The sequence below is a fragment of the Arctopsyche grandis genome, chromosome 1, assembly GCF_051622035.1.
Source record: "Arctopsyche grandis isolate Sample6627 chromosome 1, ASM5162203v2, whole genome shotgun sequence".
NCBI lineage: Eukaryota > Metazoa > Arthropoda > Insecta > Trichoptera > Hydropsychidae > Arctopsyche > Arctopsyche grandis.
In genome coordinates, this window is record NC_135355.1 from 17,819,545 (window position 1) to 17,846,628 (window position 27,084).

A 27,084-nucleotide genomic window follows, 5' to 3' on the forward strand; every position below is an offset into this window, starting at 1 on the left:
ATTAACTCACATAATTTAAATGTTCTTTTTCCCCGCCTTCAAAGTGGCAAATTATGCAATTATATATTTCAAAGACATTTTATGTTAACATCGTTTTTACTTGCAGACAATTATTATTACTGTACCAAAACGGAAAACTATTGAATGTCGTGAGAAGTAGTACAGATGGGTGAAAATTCGACACGCAATACATCGCGTACTAAATTTGGAGTATAATTTTTTAATATTTTTTCTTAGTAGTCATTTGAATCATTTTAAAATGACTTTCAAGATTTTATTTTTTATTTGAATACCTTTTGGGCCCCTAAATCTTAAAGGCCCGCGCGCACTGCATTCCCGTGCGACATAGTAGTTACGCGCCTGCAGGGTTTGGTGATTACATTGCAAAAGTGAATCGCTACCAGGAAACAGAAAAATCGGCGTATAGAAATCTGTGAAAACATAATAATAATAAAAATCTCGTAAAAAAAAATTCGCGCAATATCATTTGCGCAGTTTTCTTAACGCCGAATTTTCGTGCGCCAGGAGATCCACGCACGCGATTTACGTAGCAGCGGTTATCCTGGTAGCGATTAACTTTTGTGACGTAACCCGTTTACCGTTTATCAGACATACATCGAACACCAAACACCAAACATGACTGTGGCGGAAATTAATTAAGTATTTATGTACGTCGGTGGACATCAGGGCCGCGCCTAGGAGATTGGCCACCTGTGTGCAAATTTAAATCGGCCGCCAGTGGCGGACTGGGACTGAAATCAGGGCTTGCCAGGAGTCAAAGGGGTCCCACCCAGGGTTAAAAAAAATTGTCTTCCCCCCCATATAACAAAATTTTCTTCTTTCTATCACATTAAAATCAAGGGTAAAAAATAAATAAAATTTTCAAAAATGCACGAATCAAAAATTAAAAGTCCAATTATGATCAAATGCTATTTTGGAAGTATGAAGTAAAGTTAAATCGCTGGTTTAATCCTTGGGCTGTAAAAGCAGGTATTAGTTATTTGTGTATATCGTAAGAAATTTGCTTTGTTGAAATACCCAAAATGCAATATCCTGTAAATTTTTACACGCGTAAAATGGAATAGTTAAAAAGGTATTTGATTTTACTAAAGGGCCATATTTTCTAACAGATCGTGGGGCCCACTTGCCATTAGGCAATGTCGCTTGTATGGCTAGTCCGCCACTGTCGGCCGCTTTTTAATTTTATCAGCATTTGTATAAATCAAATTAATAAAAACTAGAGTAAAAGTACTACTTCCGGTTCAGATAAAAATATTTAAAAAATTTAAGGTTATAAAGATTAATATTTCTATCATATTTTAAAAAAATTCAGTCCGATTTAGTTAGTGGTTTGGGAGATAATTGAATTCAAAAACTTAAAAAAAAGAGGACACCTTTAAGGGGAGGTACCATTTCCGGTCAACTTAAAAATTTGAAAAAAATTTACGTCGTGTCGATAAAAATTTCAGTTACCGATATTAAGTTTCAGTTCGATAGGACTAGCGGTGCTCAAAAAATCCCCAAAATACACAGACACACATTTTTTCTAGATCATGAAAACGTGATCAGTGATCGATTCTGAGTTCGAATCAGTCAAAATCTCGAGTTCGAATTTCGCATGATCACAAAACTTCATCTATTGTTACTACGTACGTACATAAATTAAGTAAAAATTAAGTGCATGGGAGTAGCGCAAAAATCTTACCTAGTGATAAATATTGTGTGAGAAATATAGTGTTGAAAATTTTAATGATAGTAAAAATTAACCAGAAAAACAGACAGGAAACCAAAACGTTTAGTTCTGAACAGCACCATACGACAAGAAAGATTGAACGCTTTTAAGGTCATCCATGAAAATATAGTGTTTTTATGTCCAATCCCACATCTATGACATTGTTCTTTCAATGACCAACCAATATTCAACATCTTTGAAGAAATAAATCTGGCAATCGCAAAGACAATAGAGCATAGAAGACCTATCTCTATGCGGACCAAAACTATACCCGCTATCCCGTTATTTCCCCGAATTATAGTTTGAGTGTGATATATATATATATATATATATATATATATATATATATATATATATATATATATATATATATATACATACATATGTATATCGTATAATAATTGAAAACATTTTATGCCTGCCCGGAACTAATGCACCCGTAGAAAGAGTCTTTTCACATATGAACAAGTTGTGGACGACCGAAAAAAAGCAATTGCAAGTCACAATTCTTAAAGCGATGTTGATAATTAAAATCAATTTTAAGAAATCCTGCCAAGAATTTCATTTTTATTTAAAAGCAAACCCAGTAAAGGTCTGTTCATACCTATCAAGCACGACCCGAATTCTGCAAGTATCCTGCAAGTACGGACAGTATTCTTTAGTACATTCTATATGGACGCGCATGAATGCGTAAATGCGCATACACGGATGGAGTATGAATACGTCCATATAATGTACCAAAGAATACTATCCGCACTTGCATGACACCTGCAGGATACGGGTCGTGCTGGATAGGTATGAACAGACCTTAAGGCCTGTCGCAAACACAGCCACTTTTGTTCGCCACTGGTGGCCGAACGCAGCCACCGGTGGCAGCCACTTTTCGCTTCAGAGTGTAGTGTTTTTGTGTAGTTGAAATATGGACTCCGACTCGGAAGCACTCTTTGCGCTGTTGACAATACGAAGACGTCGCATTGTCAACAGCGCGAACCGTCGAACAACAGTCGAAGACCGTTGAGGGACGAGTGGCGCGTCGCCGTGTTTACGCGGGAACAAAAGTGGCGAGTGGCGAGTGGCGAGTGGCGAGTGGCGAGTGGCGACCACTCGCTGCGAGAGCCGGCCACCGCCCTAGCGTGTGGCGAGTGGTTGTGTTTGCGCGCCTCCCATACAAACTATATGAGAAATGCATTCCGGCCACACGGCCACTCGCCACCGCTACCGGTGGCAGCCCACAAGCTGCGGAATGCATTTCTCATTGAGTTTATATGGGACGCGCGCAAATACAACCACGCGCCACTCGCCACTCGCTTCACGCTGCGGAATGCATTTCTCATGAAGTTTGTATGGGATGCCCGCAAACAACCACCGGTGGCGGCCTCCAGTGGCGAACAAAAGTGGTCGTGTGTGCGACAGGCCTAATACTTTTTAAAATTTGTTCATCAGAAAAATATAAAACAACATAATTTTTTTCTATTTATATTGTTCATTCCTGTTCTTTTTATTAATAAATAAAAACTATGAAAAAATACGCGTTTTCTTGAATACACATACTATTACGTAAAAATTGGTAGATGTCCCGTTTCGAGGACAAAAATAAATGGTCACATTAGACACTCCAACCTGACAACAATATGACGCCTAAAGCCATTTGTCTGCGTTCACCACACTGGTGGTAGTGTATTAATTTCGAGGCATAATAATATGAGGGCAGAGGGGAAAGAATGATTTTTATGTAAAATGATATTGGGTAGTTCTTAGTTTGTAAGAACGTGTGGTGTGTTATGGTGCTTACGGACTAAACCAACGACGATTTTGGGCCAACTTTTTAACCAGCAGTAGCGTACAAAATATCGAAATAAAAATTAAATTTTAAAATTGAAATTAAATATCAAAATCAAGCTAAAGAGCGAGATTGAGCTAAAATTAGATCATCGTTGATGTTTTGAATTACAACAATATTTTGAATTACGACGATACGCATTTAAAACCAGAGAAATATTATAATTTCTCTGCGTACGAGCGAAAAAAAATATTGTTAAAGTCGTCACGAGATATTACTGTATTTCCACTTGGATGATCGATAAAAAAAAACAATTCATAAAAAAACGCGGTGTCGGATATCGGTGATTTGTCAAAGGGTTTTTTTTCTTTCGTCGAAATAAAATTAATAATCACACATTATCCGATAAATTTTACCTCTGAAATGATTTAATTACTTGATTTATTTCGACGAGAGAAACAATTGAAGAATAAAAAAATCCGTTTGATGTGACCGACAACACCCCGGGTTAGCAAAAATCTTTGGATCACCCATACTAATGATATGTTATGATATATTCTCAGTAACTGCGCATTACGGGGAAGTAAAAATAATAATTCTTTGATTTTTTTTCGATCTTAGTGCGTATCTTCGTAAGTCAAAACATCTTCGACAAACAAAAGTCGAGGATTACCTGTATGTGATTGTTGATGATCTAATTTTAGGTCAATCTCGAAAATTTATTTAAATTGTGCATGTTCTGTTTTATCTTTCAATATTTAATTTTAATTTTAATATAATGATTATAATTTTATTTTGATACTTGAATTTAATTTTAATATAATAATAATAGTTTTAATTTCAATTTTTAAATTTAATTTTTATTTCGATATTTTGTACGCTACTGGTTTTTAAAGTTGGCCTGTGGGCCGTTCGTTGGCTTGGTGCGTACGCATCATAAGTGTTGTCCAGCAGTGTCGACCGTGTTGTCATATATGTTTTCTAAATGCGCAGGTGAATTGTCAGCGGTGACGTACGGTGAGGTTGGCGGCCGTGGCGGCAGTCGCAGTCGCAGTCACATTTGTTCGCGGGCGGATTGCGGGTGCGGGTGCGGGGGTCGAAGCGCGTCTCCGGGGCGCCAAATCACCATCAGGCATGACTACAGCTACAGCTGCGTCTGCCACTGCCACTGCCACCGCCACTGCCACCGCCACTGCAACCGCCACTGCAACCGCGAGTACGAGGACGAGCGCTACGCCGCGTCTCCTTCGGCCATGGACTCTGACCAGAGACGCGCTCAACAACACAGGCCGTGCGCCGTCATCGGACCCGACAGGCACCCCCACCCCCACTCCCACTCCCACCCCCACTCCCACGCAGAGATGAATCCCCGGCCGCCACCGCTCGCCCCACCCCCGCCCCACTACCCCTCCCCCTCCCCGTACTCGGAGCCCCACGAACCTCACAAAAGTCACTTCGAACCCCCCGACCCCGCTTACCAACTGAGCCACAGAGAGGTCGCGTACAACGTCGAATATCCCGACTACCAAAGATTCCAAGCGGCCGCCGCTCCGGCGATCCACAACCCCGCTGAAAGAGTGCCTTACGAGTACCCCACTGTGGCTTATCCCCGAATCCCTACCGCCCGCTACGAACCGTACCCTCAAATCAAAGACAAATACATACATTCCCGCTACGAGTACCAGTACCCGTACAATCAGTATCCGCCGCAGACGTACGCCGATTTGAGGAAGAGGGTCAAGACCCAGAGCAACGACCCGCAATTCTACCAAGTGCCTCACCCGCAGACATTCTATCCGACCACTAAGGTTCAAACGAACGTGCCTTGTAACATAGTAGATATTTCCAATCAAAAGTATCACGCGTATCACGCTCGTCAGAAGCAGTACATTCAGACGGCACCGTCCTACGATACCAACCCCAAAGTCGTCCAAGATCAAAACAAAATCAAATTGGATTATTACAATCGATACCGAGCTCCCGCCCCGTATCCCAATATTCACTATCCGAACGAAAATTACCACATTGCCAATTACGGTGTGCCTAATTTTAACTATGGCATCCGTTCGCCGAACGTCCACTATCCGAATGTATACTATCACAAACCGGTTGAATACCGCCCAATGGATAAAAGCTACGAGTCGGAAATGGCCAGTCAGAAGTACTACAATCCTAAATATGTAACGAATAATCCGTTGGCGAGGATCCCTACTGAATTCTCGCCGAACGTTATATCTCCGGCCGAGTCGACTGCTAGTTTTGAAAGTGTGCGTCCTGGCTCGTATCAGTTGCTTCAAGAGGACGGTGGATATGTAAGTCAGTGTTCGACGTTGAGCAGACAGAGTGCAGAATATCAACCCAGTGCCCAAAATGAATATTACAACCAAAGTTGCAGTCGACCGTGTCAACGTGCTAACAGCTTCGAAACATTGTCACCCAAAATTATTGTTAAACAACAACAGCCCGCTGATAAACCGGCTTTGGATCTGAGACAATTTTTAGAAATGTGGGACGAAGAGTACGAGGATCCGAAATTGCCAAATACCGACGTTACCAATGTGGAACAGGGCAATCCGTTTGTACAACAACCTGTCAACGCTACCAAATACGTTCCTGAGCAACTATATGTTTTGGACAAGACAATAATCTCCGAAGACGAATTGAAGAAATATGAACATTTACAAAAAGTTACAAAGCTACCCGATTTCATTAAAGACGTAGAAACAAACTTCAGCAATGGAACTGTTCAAAAAGATGTAAAACATCAACATCCAATTAAAACACCAATAAAATATGACAAAACTAAAAGTCAAAATCTATCGATGAATCAAAACAAACCGATAATGAGAGCTCCCGAACCTGAACTGTTCAATAATGAATTGATAGATGTCGAATCGAAGATCAGTCAATCTGTCATACACAAAGAAGTTAGATGTAACTTCGAAATCAAACCGTGCAGTCCTTCCAAACTGGTTAGTCGTGCAATTCCACCAGAGGAAAACCAACAAAATTGCGTAAATAATAAGAATGTCCCTCATGGTAATTCTAATTATAAAAACGATCATAAACAATATCCTGCTCAGACGATTAATTATGAGAATAACGCCACTAGAGAAGCTTACAATGTACCAAATAAAATTGAAAGAAACAAGAACGTTCCTCCAGAAGTTTCGAACACCTCTTTACCTGTGATTCACTCGGATGAAGTTCTAATTGGCGCACCTCTAAGTTATAGAAATCAGACTATTCACTATTCAGCGCCGAGTACGGTGACCATGGCTTACAGAGAACCAAACTTCAATTATAGTTCTGCAAGCACTCACGGAAAGGTTAATGTTATTATGAATCCATCGTATGTACCACACAAAAATTCTCAGAAAGAAAAAAATGATCCTCAACAGAGTACATCTCATACAACAAATTATGCTCAAGTGTTCTATGATAATTCATATATGAATGAATATAAAAATAAAAATGTAGATAATAGTTTCACTCATCAAAAACATGAAAATTATGAATACTATAGTAAAATATCAAAAGTCAATAATGCCAATTTTCCAAAATGTTCCTTGAGTGTTGAAAAATCTAATGAATCATTCTATGCTGTGAACGAAAATCCATTATTGAGAAATGGTGATCATTGGATGCCAAAATCTAATGAAAAAACGAGCAATTTACATTATGGATCCGTTAGGTCTGATTTGACAGAAAAACTTCCGTCTCTAAACGATGTTACAATACCTATGATTAATCCAGGTGATATCAAGAAAATAGATGTGAATACTACAAACTGCAGAACAGTTATATGTAGAAATAAATCAAATATTAATAATAGAGATAACAACCACAGTGAACTGGATTTGCAACATCTTCCTTCAAATTTCAATAATACTTCGCAACGACTAAATGAAGAACATTCCCATAAAGTTTTCAACAATTATAAACCTGAAACAGAAAATTTAAAAAGATCTGTTGAAACATTTACAAATGATGTTCATTTAATGAACACCACTGGAAGACATATGCATTTTGACAGTATCCATCATAATAATACCCACGAAGTTACACCTTCAATATTGAACGATAGTACGGTGTCATCAATTTCTGTGTTGAATTTGAATCGTCCGACAGAAATGATATCTAATATTACAACTGAAATTTTGAATAATGAATCAAAATCTTCAATAATTGTCAATCCTGTTTCTCCAAATATCGAAGACAAAAAGTTAAAAGAAAACACTATACCCTATCCAAAAAGTTTAAATGCATTAGTATGTAATGAAGAATCTAAAACAAATGATAATAGCGATATCAATTCTTCTGTGTCTTGTGAACAAAATGAAACGGAATCTAATTTTCCTGAAATTGAACCAAAAGCAGAAAAAAGTTGTGAACTTTCGATAATAGATGTTGCTCATAGTAAAAACAATTCTGTAATCGTTAAGTCGTGTGAGAACACCCACAGTGACGATACCAAAATCAATGATGCAATCAAACCAAATAATTTAAATGAATTTGTCGAGAATTATTTGGAAGAAGTATCGACTGAACTTCCAAATTTAGTCGAAAATGATGATGACTTAATACATGCTGTTGATTTGAAACTCTATTCAAATTCAACAGAACGATTGATAGAAGCTAAAGATGATTTTGCGAAACCAATTTCCAATTCAGATATTCAATTTAATCATTCTTCAACTGATAACCCAAGCACAAGTGAATCAAATATGTCAATTGATTCTATTTTGGATGAAAATAATACGACATCTGCAACTCCTGATATTTCAAATGATTCTAAAAAAGATGTAAATGAAGTTGTTACAAAAAATACTAACGATGGTGATAAAATCATACATAACGAATGTGAAAACCAAACAAACAACAAGGACAGTGAAATAGTTCATTTAGATAAAACTGAACTGCCTCATAGTTTAATGTCGACTGAAACTCCAGATAGCTTATCAACAGATGATTGTGGCTTAAATGAAGATATGAATGCCGCAGTACCTCAAGTTGAATCTGTGAATGCATCGCCAGAACAATGTATCACTACGGGCGCATCTGAAGTAAATGTATCGACAGAAAATATTAATGGGGTAAATGCAGAGAATATCAATGAAGACGTAGTTACTATTGAAATTGAGGAATGTTTGGACGAAAGCATAGTTTTTGATAAATTTGAAACTAAAGTAAATCTAGCGCAAAGTAACAAAGTTGACTTTGAAAACGAGTCTAAATCTGTCGATGACTTATCAGTTAGTGAAAATCAAGATGTGATAAAAGACGACGACTTGGGTGAAGGTGATGATTGTGATGAAATGGCCTTTAAAAGTGATAACTGCAACATATTAAAATCTGCATCTATGGATGAACAGGAGACCTATATAAGTTTCGAGGGCGACAAAGTTAATTATTTTTCTGCTGATTTTGATTATGATAGTCGTTATGTCATTATAAGAACTGATGAGCACCTCTCATACGCCGCAGCCGATAGTTCAGAAAACGATTTTACTTGTGATGAACATGCATCAGATATGACATTGGAAGAATCGCATTTGTCGCCAGGTGAAATAAGAGAAAAGTTAAATAGTGAAGATGGAAATGGCTTGGAAATTGGTGGATGCTGGATAGACGATATTGCTTGTGTTGAAACTGTGGTAGCTGAAGAAACCATTCAAGATTCTACAGATTGCTACAAATCACCAGAAGAATTTTGGAATGTTCATCCTAACGATGAAACTACCAATTCTCCTATCAGTTATGAGCAAGATAGTGACAGTGACGTTTTAAAAGACTCGAATAGTAATGTTATAACGAATTACAAAGAGCAGATAATTGTTAATTCAAATGATAGTACAAAATGTAGCACGGATTCTTCATATAAAGTACAAACAAAATTAAGTTCACGCGATTCATCGAGCACACGGACATCAGAAGAATCAACAGAACAGATTTATAAAAATCACTATAAATTAAACAGATATAAATCTTATTCGTCGGATAGAAAAGAATATGTTAAAAAAGATTATTCTAGGAAGCGAAGCAGTAGTGATAGTAATTCAACATATATCCGCAAAAAGTGTTCACCAACCAATAATGAACTAGATGAATTCATTAACAATGAAATCAAAACCAAAGGCATTCCATCTACGAATTCTAGTGATACTGATTTGAAATGCCAATTACCTTTACCTGAAAATAAACTACTAACTCTCGGGAAGCTTATTCCAAAGAAAGAAAGCGATGCGACTAAAAACAATCGTATAAAAAACAGAATGGTAATACCAAAGAAACCTTGTAAACCAAAATTTGAGGATGTTTTAAGAAATATAGATAAAGTTAGCATGTCTCAGATGAAAATGAAATTTAAAAAAATCAAAAGTGGAGAAAAAGAAATACCAAAGGTGATTATTAAAAGAAATGAGCAAGGCTCACATTATACAAGTTCATCAAAAAAAACTAACGATAAATCTGTTGTAAAAAATAAATGGCAACCTCAAGTTTGTCTCCGGCGAAATAATTCTATAGAAAAGATGGTGAAACATAAATAAATTGTAACTCGTATTGAAAAACTGAAAAGACACTAAATTTAAATGTGAAATGATATATGTAAATATTTTAATGTATCACATTGTGTTGCTCAAGGAACATTTGATATTTGCGTGGAGGTGGAGTCACATTCCAATGCTTTCTGTCGAAAGAGGTTGTTCCCTAATTATAGCGAAAACTGGGGGTAGAAAGGGGATGATTTCCCATACGTTTTTTTTTTGTTATTTTAAATATTCTTTACTTGTGTACCAATAACTAGTCAGATGTTACTATTCTAAATTTATTTAATGCATATCAGAACTGAAGTGTAATAAGGCTGAGCTTTGCCAGTAACAAAACAATTACAATAATTCAATAATAAAGAAAACGCTATTTATATTTAAGGCATTATTACATTCTACTCAAAGTAAAATAGTTTATTTTTCACTCTAAGGGTACAAATGAAAATAGTCTTAGTTGTAAATTAATTAGTCAGCTTATCCCACCAAGAAATTCCAAGAGAAACATTCCTTTAGTTTACTTCCCTAAATATTGTTAAGTTTTGTTATTAAACGAATGAATGTTATTTACAATTTATACAAATCAACGTATATGTATATGCATATATTGTATATGTATTTATAGATCTATTATTTATGCATACATATAATGTATACTAGATTAACAATGAAAATTGTTGTTTGTTTTGAGAGTATATGTCATTTTTGGCACCAAAAAAAAATACATATATACACATACATATATTTATAGCAATGTTTATGCCAAATAAATGAAGTCAAATATTTTTAAAAACAATATACATCTATGTATATTTATAAATAAATAAAACATATAAATTGATTTTTAGATGACTGTTATGATTGAAATTAATTATTTTGTTAGTGATTTCTGAAATCTCATATATTTTAAATAATTGAAAAATACATACTATTATAAATTATACATTCAAATGTTAACGAGAAGCAAAGGTAAACATTTCAAACTTAATATTAACTATTCATTTGTAAAAATATTTATATTTAAACTGCATAGTTTTCTTAACTTAATTTTTTTGGTTATTAAGTTTGAATTTGTCATTGCTTAATATATTTTAAATACACATAAGGATAATAATAAATTTTTGCAAGAGTTAAATATATATCTATATACATATATGTATGTAAATTAAATATACAAAGTTATTGCATTTTCTGCATGATCTCTGACTATAGTTTTTTGAAATATTTTATAAATCAAATGTAAATCTATTAGGTGCTTCATACACACTTATAATACAATATTGATGTTATGTATAAAATTCAAATATTTACATCTGTTTCTTTTTTTACGTTTATCATAATATAACTACTATTTTGTCGTGGCTCTTGCACTGTGAATCATTTAAGCGTTTTTGTGTAGTGTTTTTCAATATAGTTTGGTTGCTACGCACGGATCTTCATCAGTGCCTTATTTGATGCTACACCGTCTGTGTGTGTGTGTGTTTGTATGTAATTTTTAAATGTGTAGTTTTAAAATAATTTAAGAAAACACTTTTTGTGTATTTGTGATATCAATATTGCATAAAAATGTTTTAACCACTTGTCACATATTCAGGGTGTTATTTTATTTAAAATATATATGTATATATATATAATACATGTTTTAAAAAATGTTGCCTTTATTCAGTGCCCAGGACACCCCTTAGAAAGACATAAAAGTTAAAATGTGTTATATTTAACATGTGTATAGGTACAAATAGGTACGTTTTATGTGTGCAATTTAATGTGTAAATTTAAAAATAGTTGGGTTTTGAAGGCTCTCAAAAATGGGACCACAATATTGCTAAAATGATATTAAATGTATACATACAATTTGGAATCATTTATTTTAAGATTTTAGTTACCAATCACAAGTAATTCATGTGCAAATACATATATGCATGACAATTTTTCATTGTTGAAATTTCTTTTAATATTGATTAACATTCCTGGACTAAAGAATCATATGCAAATAATTGACGTGAAAATTGTTGTGTGTGCGTGTATTATATTTAATTAGGAACATAATTGGGTTTTTTAAATAGTCATTTTTAAGATGGAGTTTGTTTTATTGTTTTGTTATTATAATTATAGTTTATTGAAAAAGAGTTAAATACAGCTTTATGGTATTTGTTTTGTATAAGCATATCTAAAATATTGTTTTTTTTTTTATATTTTTACTATGTGAAATGCATCACATCCTTATATTACACCGCATACAAAAAAAAAGATACAGGTACCACATTAAGGATTATTGGGTTTTTTTTTAGTTTTCGATTGAATGATTTATAGATTTATAGTTACATACTTTTTCAACTACATATATAATTTACAATATTTAAAAGTTTTATTGTGCAAAATTCATTGTTTTTATAGTATAATAAATCATGGTGTATAAAAAGACCAAATAAAGTGTTCTGTTTGATATTTAGATTTATCAGTCTACAATCCTTTCCTATGGCATTACTACATTTACTTTCACCGACTCCTGTCTGATTGCATTGACAAGATCTTGATTTATCAAAAAAACGAAGCGTAATCCAGATATCTGAAAATCATATAATAGCATTATTAAAAATATAAATAAAATGTACATGTAATAAATTGAATGGTCATCGTTCGTTGTACTTTATTGGGTTTATCGACTTTTGTTAAGAGATACTTTACTATTACATATTGATTCCACTATAAAGCCAGTGATTAATTTATTATAATCATTAAATACTAAGCTTGACGGATTCAGAAATTTCAAGTTGAAGAACACTACAAAAATTAAAACCCATACGCTCGCAAGCATGTTAAAAATTGGATCATGGCGATATTTTTATTTGGAAAAGTGACAAGAAAATATGTGATTAGCTTTATTATCTAATTTCTAACAAATGGAAAAACGTATAAAATTCAATTCAACAGTACATTTATTTAACATATTTTTTACACCCTCAAAAACCACATAAAAATAAGCTTTAAAAAATATTTGGAACTCGAAAAATTCAAAGAGTAATACAATGAACTGTATAAGAGGTATGTAATAAAATGGTGTATTCAGGTAAATGCGTTTTTCAAATAGTCAGTATAGTATAGCTCGATGGTTGGGCTAATGCTAACTATCGAGAGGTCTCGGCTTTGAGCCCCGATTTGACCTCGATTGAATAGAATTTACTTGGAAGTATTTTTACAGTGCTGCAGGTCAGACTTGAATATTTGTGACTCAAATTCGATCGTTTCCTATTAGAGTTCGCCTATTTATCCAATTTCATTTTTAAAACGGTTCCTCGTCAAATTGGCCTCTATTTGAACATGATTCCAAATTTTTCAATCCATTCATTTATATATATGTACAAGCTTAAAACCGTACGTGTTGCTTTGAGTCAACCATTAATGGCACCATGGTAAAAATATATATATATATATATAAAAAAATTAGGATGTGACCAACACATGACTTTATCTAGGTATTTGAGGAATATAAGGTCACAAAACAAAATTCGATATTGAACCGTACAGACACATTCACACATACCGGCAGCATTATGAAATACTAATAGCTATAACAGCATTTTCGATACAAATTGAGCGCATATGTATGGAAACTTGCACCAGACAAAAGTTCTACTTCCGGCTGTCGGATTGTGTTCAATTTTTTTTTATTACTTAAAATCACTATCAATATTATACACAATAAATATTAAGAAGATTAAAATAATGAAATATTGCTTTAAAAAAAAAAATACTACTTCAGGTTTACGAATTCTGACCAAAACCTTATCAGCTCCAAGTTAGTACATAAAGAATACAAATATAATTTTTCAGCTTGATACGTTCAAGGGTGTGGACAGAATAGTGGCCACAACATTTTTGAGCTTTCTATTTTCATCACATTGATACAAGAATTATACTTGAATTTTTTTGTGAAGAGCACATGTTTAAGGGGTCGAAAAAAATAGTGGAAGAAAAATGTAACAAGAGTAAACTGCCACTTCCGGTTTACAGATACTTACCAAATTTTATACATTGCTTGGTATTACGCTGAAACTTATTGATAAGAAATTTCAGTTCAATAAACCAAAAGGTTTCTGAGAAAAATATAAAAAAAACCTTGATTCCCTAGAGTAAAAGTACTTCCGGTTCAGGTAAAAATATTATGCTAAAAATTTATAAATTCTATTGTATGTAAAAAAATTCAGTACGATTTAGTTAGCGGTTTGGGAGATAATTGAATTCAAAAACTTAAAAAAAGGAGACACCTATAAGGGGAGGTACCATTTCCGGTCAACTTAAAAATTTGAAAAAAATTTACATTGTGTCGATAACAATTTTAGTAACCGATACTAAGTTTCAGTTCGATAGGACTAACGGTGTTCAAAATATACACAGACACACACAAACATTTTTTCTAGATCATTAAAACGCGATCAATGATCGATTCTGGGTTCGAATCAGTCAAAATCTCGAGTTAGAATTTTCGCATGATCACAAAATTTCATCTATTGTTACTACGTACATAGATAAAGTAATAAGAAATGGAGTTCACCCTACAGTTGGGCCAATATGGTAAGTTTGCATTAAAATTTCTCAGTTAGTCAAGCGTTGATGTCCTAGAAGTCTTGTTTTCGATTTTGGAGTGAATAAAATTAATTTTGAAATCTTACTTCTATTACACTATTGTGATTCAATTTGACTTTATTTCCACGTAAAATTGGGCGCCCATCAATATAAAATGGACGTTTCCCTTCAGAAGCCAGGAAAAAGTCTCCACTATTCCTCAATCGGATCGTGCCTTGACGCCTTGATATCTTCCCAGCTGGCCCTTCAAGACTTAAATCTACGTCCACATGATGATCGTTTGTATTACGACCTATCGTTATCTGTAAAGTTAATTGTTTTTGTTATTAAATGTAATTTTTCGAAACAAGTCACATTAAGTGATATAACATTTACCTCACGAGATCTCATTAGATATCGCACGAGTCTACCGCGTAAAACAGCTAGAGTTTGCTTGTCAAAATCAGGTGTAATTCCTCCCACCACAGATTCCACCAACACTTGCCAGCGACCGAGAGAATTTTCCAAAAGTCGAATCTCTTTTTTAGCCCATCTAAGCAAGATAATACAATTTTATTACATACATACGCTTTAATTAGATTTATTTTTCATAAAGAAAAACTATGAAGTATACCGATCAGCTATACATAGTTCGGTTTCTAATGCCTCATCACGAGGCTCTTGAAGTTCTGTATCATTCACTGCATCCTCAGCATCAGAGAAATTGAGGACATTATCTCCTATATTATGAAATTATTTTGATTAACAAACTTCGTAATAGACCAGTATTTCCCAACCTGTGGTACCCGGTTGATGGTTGGTGGTACACGAAAAAAATCAGTAATGCCGGACATGCAGGAATGAATGATTTACAATCATAAAAATAGAAATATTTTTTATATAATTAATATACCTTAGAATTAAAAATAATTAATAAATCTTAATTAATCATAGTCGACGTCAATATGTACAGTCGATGATCGAAAATCTGGCAATTGATACGTTTTCCTCAGATCCGGCATGGATTTTGGAGTGCATTTTTAAATTTTACCGCGTTAGCGCTCCAATAAATAAATAGCTTGAATTTGACACTTGAGAAAGGCTCGATAATGATCTTTAATGTTGCAGATAAAATTGAAAGTATGATTACAAAATTAGATTTTTGGAATCTATGTATCGAAAATGATCAAACTGAAGTATTTCATACTGTACATAATTTATTATCTGAAAACAAGATTAGTATGTCTCGGGATATACGTGAAAAAATAATTGAACATTTAATAGGGCTGAAATCGTCTTTTACACAGTGCTACCCCAAACCTTAAGAAGCAAACAATTGGAATTCAAACCCCTTTGATAATGAACATTTTTGGACAGCTATGTAATTATCAATTAAGGAAAAGGAGAACTTGATTCAAATTATAGCATTTAAAAACCGAATTCAAAATAAATAAGATTGTTAATTTTTGGCTAGGTATTAGTGAAGAATATGAACAGCTTTCTGACATAGCGCTTAAATTTCTGTCGCCGTTTACTAGCACTGAACTGGTTGAGAGAGCTTTCTCTTCATATATTTTAATAAAAGACAAATATAGAAATAGATTGAATGCAGCTCCAGACTTAAGGGTACATCTCGCATCATTTGAACGAAATTTAAAAAAAACTATGTTCCTCGAAATAAGCACAAGGATCTCATTAAATTTATTTTGTAAGGAGATTTAATTAATGAAAAGAAAATATATTATATGTACTTTGTAATTTGGTTTTTTTATTAAAACCATTTATCAATAATAGAAGTATGATAAAATAGTAGATAAATATAATAAACTTTGAGAATATTATAATTTGATTCCGCAAATAACTTTTTTTCCACAAATTTTCTTAACAAAACAGATCTATTGAGTCTATCTCGTCTTCACATTCCTTACCATGCAAATACTATATAATTACACTTGCAAAAACAAATTTCACGAAATACAATCATTTTTATATGGTGCTACAATTTAGCGTTACAAGTGGTACGCAAGTCAAAAAAGGTTGGAAACCGCTGTAATAGACCATAAATCAGTTAAATTAATATTGAATTGAGTACCTACCTATAGGTAAAGCTTGCACAGATTGATCAGGAAGTAAACTGTATTGTTTCAATAGTTGCCAATGTGCCATCAATGACTTGGCAGTTCGCGTAGGATAAAATATGGTAGGATTCTGTTCCAATAGCTCTTGAAAGCTTTCGAGATTAGGGTGAGAAGTCTACAATTTAAATATTTGTTCAATAAAAAAAAAATAAGGTCCGAATTAAATTGCAAATTGCGTTGGTTTAACTTACACTAGAAATAGTAGAAAGCAATTCTTCTTCACCATTTGAAAATAGCGCTTTACTTCGAACTGCCGTTACAAGATCGGGGTGAAGATTTTTCATAGCAGTGACAGCTATTCGACTTATTTCTGCATTGTATAATAAAGTGTACCATCGAGATTGAATTTCATTGACTGTAAATCGGCAAGAAAATTTAATGCCTCGATGAACCATCCGTAAATCGTTTGTCTAAAAATGTTATAAATTGTTATGTGATACTTTCATCAGAGGCGAACTCATTAATAATTTAGGGAGATGTACTTGTTGAACACCGATGATAAGGGCCAAATCATCAGTTGGCTTCCATCGTCCTAGATCTTTGGTGCTCATTTGGTTTGTTTGGGTCTTTTTTTTTCTTTTGTTAGACGAACCAGAACCAGATGGTTTAGAGTGTCGTCTTTTGTTAGAATCCACAGGTGTCGGAGTCATTGCAACTGGTGATGATTGTATATGTCCAGCGGCTAACATTTCAGAATATGGACTAGAGTATGATTGTGTACGAACTCTCTTTTCAACCTTGGATACTGACGCGCCGGGTAATCCAAGACTGTATTCAACTAGTTCATCATCAAAACGGCGTCTCTTGATTGATCGAGATGAACTAAAATGATTGCAAAAAGCAAGTTTGTTAATTATTTTGCATTAAAATACGTACATATAAATTAAGTTAATGTTTTATGAATATTAAATCAATTTTCATTATTATTAATTACTAATAATAATTCATAAAGTGACCATTTGTTCTAATTGATCAAGAAAAGACCTTGATACAAACCATTTGTAATTTCGAACCTGACTTCATTTTATTTGCATACTTATATTATATTATAACGCATAAACATAACCCCAAACATACAAAATAAATGACAGATTTGGAAATATTTTAAATACACTTTTTTCAAGTATTAGCCCATTTTTAAAACTAAAATATTCTTGTGGTCATAAAAAACGTAAGTTTTTATATACATGTATTGTACAAACCGAAAGACTGAAGTATTCAAAATAAAATGAGAAACAAATATCGGAACTATATAAAATATTATTATGAAAATACAATATCTTCATTTATTCACCTGCTTACTATGTATGTACATATAATATATACAGATAAAGATAGCTTTAAGTTTATTATTATTTTATTTCACAGTACTTTAGTACGGCAGTTTTTAAAAAAATTAACAATTTATATAAAAAAGGTGCCAAAACACAAACTTTTAACATTACCTTTGATACAAAATCGAACATACACTATGAGAGTAATTATTTTTTTTTATTATTAACTTATTGAGGTTAATTCATAAATTATTAACGAAATGAATGAAGAACTTCTTTAACCACATTTGCAACAACGAAAATAGATGCTAGAATGCCATTCTGGTACGTTCCACCATTAAAAACGCATTGCTCACATGTAGCGATACAATTGGTGTAGCTTTTATTGTTTAAAAATGGTACGTCCGTCCCCATGATATCACCGAAAAAATGGTCAAATTCTATTAAGAACGTCATAATGTATATTTTATTTGGTAGGCCTAATATTTGTACAGATAAATAAATGCATGTAATATGTGTTAATGTTAATATGCGATGGAGAAGGATTCCGAACGAGACAGCATCATGCGAAATGAAACGATCCACATTGTAGTACCTTCTGCGTTTGGTGGAATCCTGAGATACGTCCAAACCAGTTCCGTAATCCTGTCCGTCAGGAGTTCTCGACTCAGATGGATAAGAATGATATTCCATTTCAGTACTGACAGTTTGGGGATAACGTGAAACCTTCAGCGCGGTAAAACGTGAAGGTAATCATACTATATATGAATATATATTATAATTTTAAGATATATACGCTTGTACACATACACGCTCTCGGTCGAGAGATACAGATGACTGCGGTATTTATTGCACAAACTATAAAATAATATATAGATAGATGTATAAGAGCACAGCAAAAACAAGAAAAGTGGAAAAACCAGGAACAAAGATTGCGAAAAATCGCTTGACAGCTGCGCGCACCAAACTACATCGAGGTCGTAGTCCAATTATTGATGACCATATACTCGGACGATGATACGCATCGAAACGGTAAGTATCATTCTCCATATAAAGGTAGAATACAGTTGTGAATGGGTGCGTTTTATGTCATTCGTACGATCTTCTTATTTCAACAAGTTTCTCTTACATTTTATAAAAGGAAAATATATCATATAATATGATGGGAGGTCGTATTTCGATCGTACCCGGCCTATGGAAACTCGGTCGAACATAACAAAGGATTATGGAGGATGAACGAATGAGACGACTGGCATGTTAATGCACGTGTTTATTATATGACAGCTGAAGACAGAGTGAGTAGCAGCACTCCGAACCCAGCCGGGTTGGTCCCCACTCGCAGGAAGGCAACCAAACTCGACCATGTCGTATCAGCGAGCCGCCACATCACTCCCCCCCCAGCATCAGCGATACCAAAATTACAAAGAAACAAATTTTACAAAAGAAAAAAATTATTGTTACACAAAGAGAAAAAATTATTACGTGGGGAGAAAAAAAAATGTTGACGTGGGTCATCCGCTGTGTACATAGGTGTACCGCCCTGAATGGTCGGTAGATTCGAGGGCGGTGACGTCGCGAGCAGGACGGTGGGTGGTCCGATGGTCGCGCGATGCGATGCTGCGGCGGCGCCGCTCTTCCGAGGCTGATGTCGGTTGGTGGGGCGGCGGGGGCGGCAGGGGCATCGATGTGGTTGATGATACTCCGAGCTGGACTGTGAGTCGTTGTGGCTCGTGGAGGTGTTGTAGCGCTACCGCCCGTCTCGGCGTGACGACGCTCGTGGGGACGGACGGGGCCTTGATGATGATGATGATGATGATGGTGCTGAGGTGGTGTATGTCTTGTGGTGCTGGATGACCGTTCTATGTGTAGTGGATCGCGCATGACTCCACATCCAGCTGTCAAGATCGTCGTCTCATTCGCTCCCCCATTTTTTAAAAGCACCTGTCGTCGACGTTGTGGCTGGACGTCGGTAGGTAGGTAGCCGTGTCTGCTCGTTTATTGTCACCCGCGGGCCGCGACGCGCTGTGTTGATGGCGATGGGGGCGCGGCGGGTAGCTTCCCCCGCCTGGCTCGGCGAGGCAGGGATGAGCGGCATGTTGAAATTGATCGAGGCTGCGTGGCTCGATGTCGGGGGTCACCAGTATGGAGGATGAACGAATGAGACGACTGGCATGTTAATGCACGTGTTTATTATATGACAGCTGAAGACAGAGTGAGTAGCAGCACTCCGAACCCAGCCGGGTTGGTCCCCACTCGCAGGAAGGCAACCAAACTCGACCATGTCGTATCAGCGAGCCGCCACAGGATATTTAATTATTCAGTTGTTACAAGTTTTTGCGAGTAGAGAATATTCGCAGGGAATAAGGCTAGTTGCATATATATATATATATATATATATATATATATATATATATATATATATATATATATATATATATATATATATATATATATATATATATATATATATATATATATATATATATATATATATATATATATATATATATATATATATATATATATAAAGGATATTTAATTATTCAGTTGTTACAAGTTTTTGCGAGTAGAGAATATTCGCAGGGAATAAGGCTAGTTGCATATATATATATATATATATATATATATATATATATATATATATATATATATATATATATATATATATATATATATATATCGCGGGTGACATTAAACGAGACATTAAACGATATATATATATATATATATATATATATATATATATATATATATATATATATATATATATATATATCGTTTAATGTCTCGTTTAATGTCACCCGCGCCGCCGGCCCGCGGGTGACAATAAACGAGCAGACACGGCTACCTACCTACCTACCTATCGACTGGAGTCCAGCCACAACTTCGATGACAGGTGCTTTAAAAAAATGGGGGAGCGAATGAGACGACGATTTTGACAGCTGGATGTGGAGTCATGCGCGATCCAGTACACACAGAACGGTCATCCAGCACCACAAGACATACACCACCTCAGCACCATCATCATCATCAAGGCCCCGTCCGTCCCCACGAGCGTCGTCACGCCGAGACGGGCGGTAGCGCTACAACACCTCCACGAGCCAAAACGACTCACGGTCCAGCTCGGAGTATCATCAACCACATCGATGCCCCTGCCGCCCCCGCCGCCCCACCAACCGACATCAGCCTCGGAAGAGCGGCGCCGCCGCAGCATCGCATCGGCGCGACCATCGGACCAGCCACCGTCCTGCTCGCGACGTCACCGCCCTCGAATCTACCGACCATTCAGGGCGGTACACCTACACAGCGGATGACCCACGTCAACAATTTTTTTTCTCCCCACTCAATAATTTTTTTCTCTTTCTTTGTGTAACAATAATTTTTTTCTATTGTAAAATTTGTTTCTTTGTAATTTTGGTATCGCTGATGCTGGGGGGGGAGTGATGTGGCGGCTCGCTTATACGACATGGTCGAGTTTGGTTGCCTTCCTGCGAGTGGGGACCAACCCGGCTGGGTTTGGAGAGCCACTACTCACTCTGTCTTCAGCTGTCATATAATAAACACGTGCATTAACATGCCAGTCGTCTCATTCGTTCATCCTCCATATCATCTTGCTCTAGGGGGTTCCTCCGGGCTCAAGGGCATCCTTTGTGTGGCTACGCAAGGTTGCCTGATGGTTGTTTATCTGGAGTGGGTTGAATCATCTTTGTCCTAGTTCGAACGGAAGTACTTCGGCTAAGGTTGACTTTCGTGTTTGAACAGGACGCGATGATGTCATTTGTACAGCTTGAGTTCGATGAAGGAAATAGGTGATATATCGACCTAGTTTCGTAAAGTACAAATTGTACTATATTCCTGCAATCACCAAAAATACTTCAGGGAATAAGTTTTAGCCTGGCATGTGTAGAGATATAGCACGACTTGTGATAGCACCTATTTCCCTCATCGAACCTAATCTGTACAAATGACATCATCGCGTCCTCTTCTCGTACACGAAAGTTAGCCGTGGAAATACTTCATCCAGCTTACCCATAAAGGCGATTCGACTCGCTCCAGATACGCAATCACGAGTACACGGGAAATCCCAAGGAGCTACGCAACTACGCATCAAACATCGAACACAAAGGAAGACCTCGACCCCGTCTGAATCTTCCAGAACGTGATCTCACCAGCCCAGCTACGCGTTGCTCAAGCAACACCTTTATAAACCAGTGCATCGTCCCCAGATGCCAGTGAGCTTCAGGAACTCGACCTAGCTCGTTCCAGTGAATCCTTTACCTACTTCGCTGTACATACAAATACACCTATATTAATCGAGTAATAAAGATCCTCTTCAAAATTCAACTGAATTTCCATAGGCCGGGAAACGGTCCAAAACCTTCAACCCCCCTATACATGCTACCATTTTTGTAAATTTCAAAACTATCTCAAAATGAATATGCCACGTACCATTATGTATGTCTTCGCCCTTAGTCTTTGTGTATTTAATTGTAACTATGTATATTGGTTTCAAGGATTATCTACAGGCTGAAGTGCAAGTCGGCTAAAAATGAGAGACTCCCGAATGCACTTGGCGGTGGTAGTGGCACTCGGTCGCTTTCCCGTGGAGTTCTTAGAACTGACAGCACGATAGCGTGAAACTGAGAGCCTTAGATCGTGGGAATGCATATCCGCGTACGTGCCTAAACAATAGGGAAGTAACCGGACGTCGAAGATGCAGTGAGTGACCTACCCGTTATAAGGAGGTACTTAGGCGATATCAAAGTATTCTAGACAGAGCACGGGCAGTGCGTGGATCTCCTGAATCACCCAATCAATGCTGTGAAACGACTTTGGCCTTTTATTTGGATCCTCCACCCACCCCTACGAAACAATATCTATGTAGACCAACTCACTGAATGGGGCCATCGACACAGTCAATATTACTAACAGTATCACTCGTATCCATCTCCCATATAGTAATATTGACTGTGTCGAAGGCCCCAATGGTTCAAAACTGCACTGCTCGAGGAAATCTGGAGTATAGGAGTTGACGTGATATGTGCAGAGGTCATTCTTAATGATTTATTTTTTGGTGGTAAATGGTCGAGTCGAAAAGGTTCAAATGTACACTGCAAGTCTCCAATTACATTTTGTTCGATGGCTCCCAACAATATAATATAAAAAGCTGATTCGATTTTTTATTTTTTAACTTAAAAATTTGAGTGACTTATAACTGTACACACAAAACTTATATGCCTCGCCTAATGTTTGAGCTATATTTATATCTAGATAAGTTGTAGAGCTTAGCAAAATAGTAGAAGGATTTAAGAAATACACATAAAATATGATAAGGTGAGTCGTAATTATGGTCGTGATTAGCGATGTTTATAGCGTATTGGTAAAAAGGGAAGCTAAGTGTCAGTAGATCGGTGTAGCGGGCGAACATAACCTACAGTTATTGGAGTTCGAGTAATTCGAGAATGCAATGTCTAAGCGGTTTGTATCGATTGGTGGGAAGGTCCACGAGCAGCGCAATGTTAGTCGGCCGCCGCGGATATGCTATAAACCATCTTACGGTCACTGACGACGGCACTACCGCAGTGGCTTTGCACCCGGAGACCAATTTGAACGTGCCGTACGATGACACCCAACCTATGCCAATGCCTATGGCGTCAGTCGACTCGATCAACGATTCTCCTTTGCGTCTCCGACCTGAACAGGCTAGAAAAGTATTCATCACGGAGAACGTTGAGGAAGGTCGTCGTCAATTAGCTAAACTCACCCTAACCACGATACATAAGTGGTATCCCAGGAGCAGAGATCGCAGAGCAAAGAAAACTCCCATGGACAGAAGATACTTATAAGATGATACCTTTGTACTTTGTTATCTAGCATTATTATGAATATATACTATACCGTAGCCATTATTCAATTTTTTTTAATCTTCAATTAGTTGATGTTAACCCCTTTCATATGACTCGATTTGTAATGGCATGATGTGGCCAATAATCATTCCAACTGGCAAAACAATAGTCAAGTCAACCAAAATAAATATTCAAATATATGTTCAACACATTTCTATGGAGTGCGAAAGTGTGTATGTATACAACCAGAATCATATAAAAAACAAATTGATTTAATATATGATAAACATTATAATATGTATAAAATATAACGGTTACAAATTATATTACAATAAAATAAAATATAAAACGTTCTCTTGACTAATGTAATTTCACTTCATATTTTTTAAAATATCTTGGGCTTCTTTATTAGCTTGATGATCATCATTTGTTCTGGCTGGGTAATGGAGAGCCATATTCAAATAATGTTTTGCTGCATCCATTTTTCCTAACTTCATATAACTTTTTCCCAACATTAACAAATTCATACTGTAAAAGTTTGGTTCAACACGTTCAGCTCTCATAAAATAAGAAATAGCCTCTTCGTATGAAGATGTTGGTGGTTCTGCAAATAAAGTTTTTGCAATTTTACGCTGATACCAAGGCATATCAGCAATTCTATAACACCATTCTCCTAGCATATATAAAGTAGTGGCGTCGCCGGGATTAATTTCTACGGCTCTCTGAAAACAGTTGTGAATAAAATAAATGCATCAAACTATTCCAGAGCTGTTCAGTCGTGAGAGAGATCAACTCTGATTGCGACTTCGATTATAAAAAATGAAACTTACCAACATGTGATTCTTGACGACCTCTAAATTTTTAACTCTTGCTGTGGTACCATCACATGCAGCTTTCAAATCTAAAATAACAGACATCCACTTATGAACAGCAAAGTGGTTGTCATTAATTTTCATCGCTTCGGATATTGTCTGAAATGCATCATTGGCCAGTTTCTTTTTAACATTTCCACTTATCTCAGGTTTTGATGCCATTTGATAAAGCGCTCGAGACAACCGCCAAAGAATTTCCACATCGTTTTTATATTGAGACTATGTAAGTATAACATGGAATATAAACTATAGATGTATGTATATACATATAATGTATTATATTAGCAGTATATTAACATTGAAACTTACATCCAGATTGTTCAAGGTTTCGAAACATTCATTAAATTGTCCATTATCAAATAGTTGATCGGCCTCTTTTAGTTCGTTTTTAATGTTAGTTTTAACATTTTCTTGGGGTGGTTGTTCAGGATTACTCTGTCTAAATGTCCAAGAAAACGCCAACAATGCAGGAATTTCAATGGGTGTCCATTTTTTATAATCGTTGAACTAAAACATCATTTTATGAAACAATACGATTGCAAATAAATCACTATTTTCGTATTACAACACTAACTTTACGCTTGGTCAGGAATTTTTTTGAATTGGTTTTGTAGTAAAATTCATACGCAGTAGCGATCCATCGATATTTGAAAGCGGCACGAAACATTTTGTGAAATCTGTCAACTGTCAAACAAAAAAATTGACATTTGTATTTGACCATAAGGTTGTTATTTATGGCATGTGTTTGCATTATAAATAAAATCAAACAAAAAAAAAACATTTAAATAGTACACTACCGGTAAATTTACACGTCACTATCAGTAAAAAGTGCAGATGATAATTATTGACGAATATCACGAAGTTGCTATTTTTTAACATTGAAATACAAGTGGACAAAAAATTTTGCACGCCCAATGACTAAATTCTCTTCCAATAAACGGATAATTCCGCAAAAGCGATCTCGCGCACGTCACTGAAATCTCGATCACGGAACATACCAGATGTTCTCGTTAGTACAATATTTGGCGTGCCAGATATATATATATATATATATATATATATATATATATATATATATATATATATATATATATATATATACTACAAGTTTACGAGTTTGGTCATTAGTTTTGATTTGGGGCAATCTGTTTTGGCACTGTGAAAATGAAATACATAAATAAAATGTGTAAAAAAAGTTGTCGAGTTGGCTGTGCAGGATGGCGGTAGCGGCTATCAGTAGCCGTAGCGGAGGTTGCGCGCGGCCCAGAGCAGCGGCTCTTCGGGACGCACATTTAAAAATCAATCGGTGAGAGGCGAAAGGCGCGGCTCAGCGATATAGCGAGTTAGCGACATAGCGAGATAGCGTTGTAGTGAAACAACGAGACAGCGAGACAGCGAGACAGCGAGACAGCGAGACAGCGACACGGCGACAGCGGCACACCAGGTTCGCCAGGTTCGCCAGGTTCGCCCCCCGCCCGCCCCCGCACCCCTCGCCCGCCTCCGCACCAGGCATGCAGCGCTCAGGTACGCTTCCGTTCGTCCGCACCCTCATCCCCAATCACCCCACACCCCACACCGTCTCTCACTCTTCGTCCCATCTATTATCACCACGAGCCAACAATTATCAACGCCCCCTAACCGGCTTCCCCTTCTCCCCCCCCCTCCCTTTCGCCCAGAGCCCCGTTTTCGCGCCAAATCGTCTACAACGTCAACTGTCATGTCATCTTAACGGCCGCAACCGACTCTTTACCGGTTGTTATTGACGATAACGGTTACGCCATTGCTCATTGCTCATTACTTATTACTTATTACTTGACTTTCAAATCTTCATCTGACAATCTTCAATATCACTTTTATTTAAGTGTCGATTAATATTTGCTTCATTTCGTAAATTAACAGGTTGTAAATGTTGCAGTTTTGTTCAATCGGAACTAACGCATTTGTTTAATTCTCGTTAAATGTACAAAGTAACATTAATAAATACGCGTTGTATACGATATTTTATCTCCAACGTAATGGCAGACGATACGTTAACGTATATTGATGACCAAAATGAGCATTATGGCAAAAATATGAAAACGATCGGATAAGAGATAAGAGATATAAAAAATTACCACTTACACGAAAACCATGTGAAACGTAAAGGAGGTATTTGAAAATCAATCACACCACCATACATAGTAAACAACATTATACTCATTGTTGGGTGCTACTTGAGTATGCGATCTACCTTTGAATCGCAGCGGAATATTTTTTTATTTGTATCGTAGCAACGAAATGTTTATTGCAATTTTTGTTTTTTCCTACCGCCCCATAATGTTGTCGAAGCAT

General features: G+C 36.1%; 4 protein-coding genes across 7 annotated transcripts in view; 2 read left to right on the forward strand and 2 right to left on the reverse strand.

The window, feature by feature from the left end:
* The window catches only part of LOC143911881 (uncharacterized), a 25,265-nt gene extending 13,323 nt beyond the window's left edge, over nt 1-11,942 (forward strand). Inside the window, exon 2 of the mRNA XM_077430972.1 lies at nt 4,506-11,942. Coding sequence (XP_077287098.1) covers nt 4,506-10,063 — 5,558 coding nt within the window. The 3' untranslated portion in view covers nt 10,064-11,942. The remainder of the gene's footprint in view (nt 1-4,505) is intronic.
* Nucleotides 11,903-19,045, reverse strand: Rcd5 (microspherule protein Rcd5). 4 transcript variants are annotated; one of them, XM_077430991.1, is made up of 9 exons: nt 18,846-19,045; nt 18,631-18,761; nt 17,244-17,583; nt 16,953-17,171; nt 16,720-16,876; nt 15,258-15,363; nt 15,020-15,176; nt 14,731-14,946; nt 11,904-12,626 (listed from the first exon to the last, which is right to left on the reverse strand). In XM_077430991.1, exons 2-9 carry the CDS (start codon nt 18,726-18,728, stop codon nt 12,534-12,536), a joined length of 1,386 nt encoding a protein of 461 aa, XP_077287117.1. In that variant the 5' UTR covers nt 18,729-18,761; nt 18,846-19,045; the 3' UTR covers nt 11,904-12,533. The 4 variants fall into 4 exon arrangements, with proteins under 4 accessions (XP_077287110.1, XP_077287117.1, XP_077287132.1 ...); XM_077430984.1 differs by having other exon boundaries at nt 11,903-12,626; nt 18,631-19,036; XM_077431006.1 differs by lacking the exon at nt 18,631-18,761 and having other exon boundaries at nt 18,956-19,045.
* Nucleotides 19,046-23,417: 4,372 nt separating this feature from the next.
* mRpL42 (mitochondrial ribosomal protein L42) lies at nt 23,418-23,881 on the forward strand. The gene has a single exon (XM_077431095.1). The coding sequence runs from the start codon at nt 23,498-23,500 to the stop codon at nt 23,879-23,881; it is 384 nt and encodes a 127-aa protein (XP_077287221.1). The 5' UTR covers nt 23,418-23,497.
* A 352-nt stretch (nt 23,882-24,233) lies between these two features.
* LOC143911978 (regulator of microtubule dynamics protein 1-like) lies at nt 24,234-25,598 on the reverse strand. The gene is made up of 5 exons (XM_077431086.1): nt 25,551-25,598; nt 25,328-25,437; nt 25,063-25,260; nt 24,712-24,972; nt 24,234-24,603 (listed from the first exon to the last, which is right to left on the reverse strand). Exons 2-5 carry the CDS (start codon nt 25,418-25,420, stop codon nt 24,253-24,255), a joined length of 903 nt encoding a protein of 300 aa, XP_077287212.1. The 5' UTR covers nt 25,421-25,437; nt 25,551-25,598; the 3' UTR covers nt 24,234-24,252.
* Nucleotides 25,599-27,084: the final 1,486 nt, after the last annotated feature.

Bases quoted from the DNA above. Each gene is read 5' to 3' on its own strand.
- Rcd5 (XM_077430984.1), bottom strand. From the start codon at position 18,728: ATGGAATATCATTCTTATCCATCTGAGTCGAGAACTCCTGACGGACAG. The intron at 17,584-18,630 runs GTACTACAATGT...CAATCATTTTAG, and splicing joins GATTCCACCAAACGCAGAAG to TTCATCTCGATCAATCAAGA. The intron at 16,877-16,952 runs GTAAGTTAAACC...TTTAAATTGTAG, and splicing joins TGCTTTCTACTATTTCTAGT to ACTTCTCACCCTAATCTCGA.
- mRpL42 (XM_077431095.1), top strand. From the start codon at position 23,498: ATGCAATGTCTAAGCGGTTTGTATCGATTGGTGGGAAGGTCCACGAGC.
- LOC143911978 (XM_077431086.1), bottom strand. From the start codon at position 25,420: ATGTTTCGTGCCGCTTTCAAATATCGATGGATCGCTACTGCGTATGAA. The intron at 25,261-25,327 runs GTTAGTGTTGTA...ATGATGTTTTAG, and splicing joins AATTCCTGACCAAGCGTAAA to TTCAACGATTATAAAAAATG. The intron at 24,604-24,711 runs GTAAGTTTCATT...AACTGTTTTCAG, and splicing joins TCGTCAAGAATCACATGTTG to AGAGCCGTAGAAATTAATCC.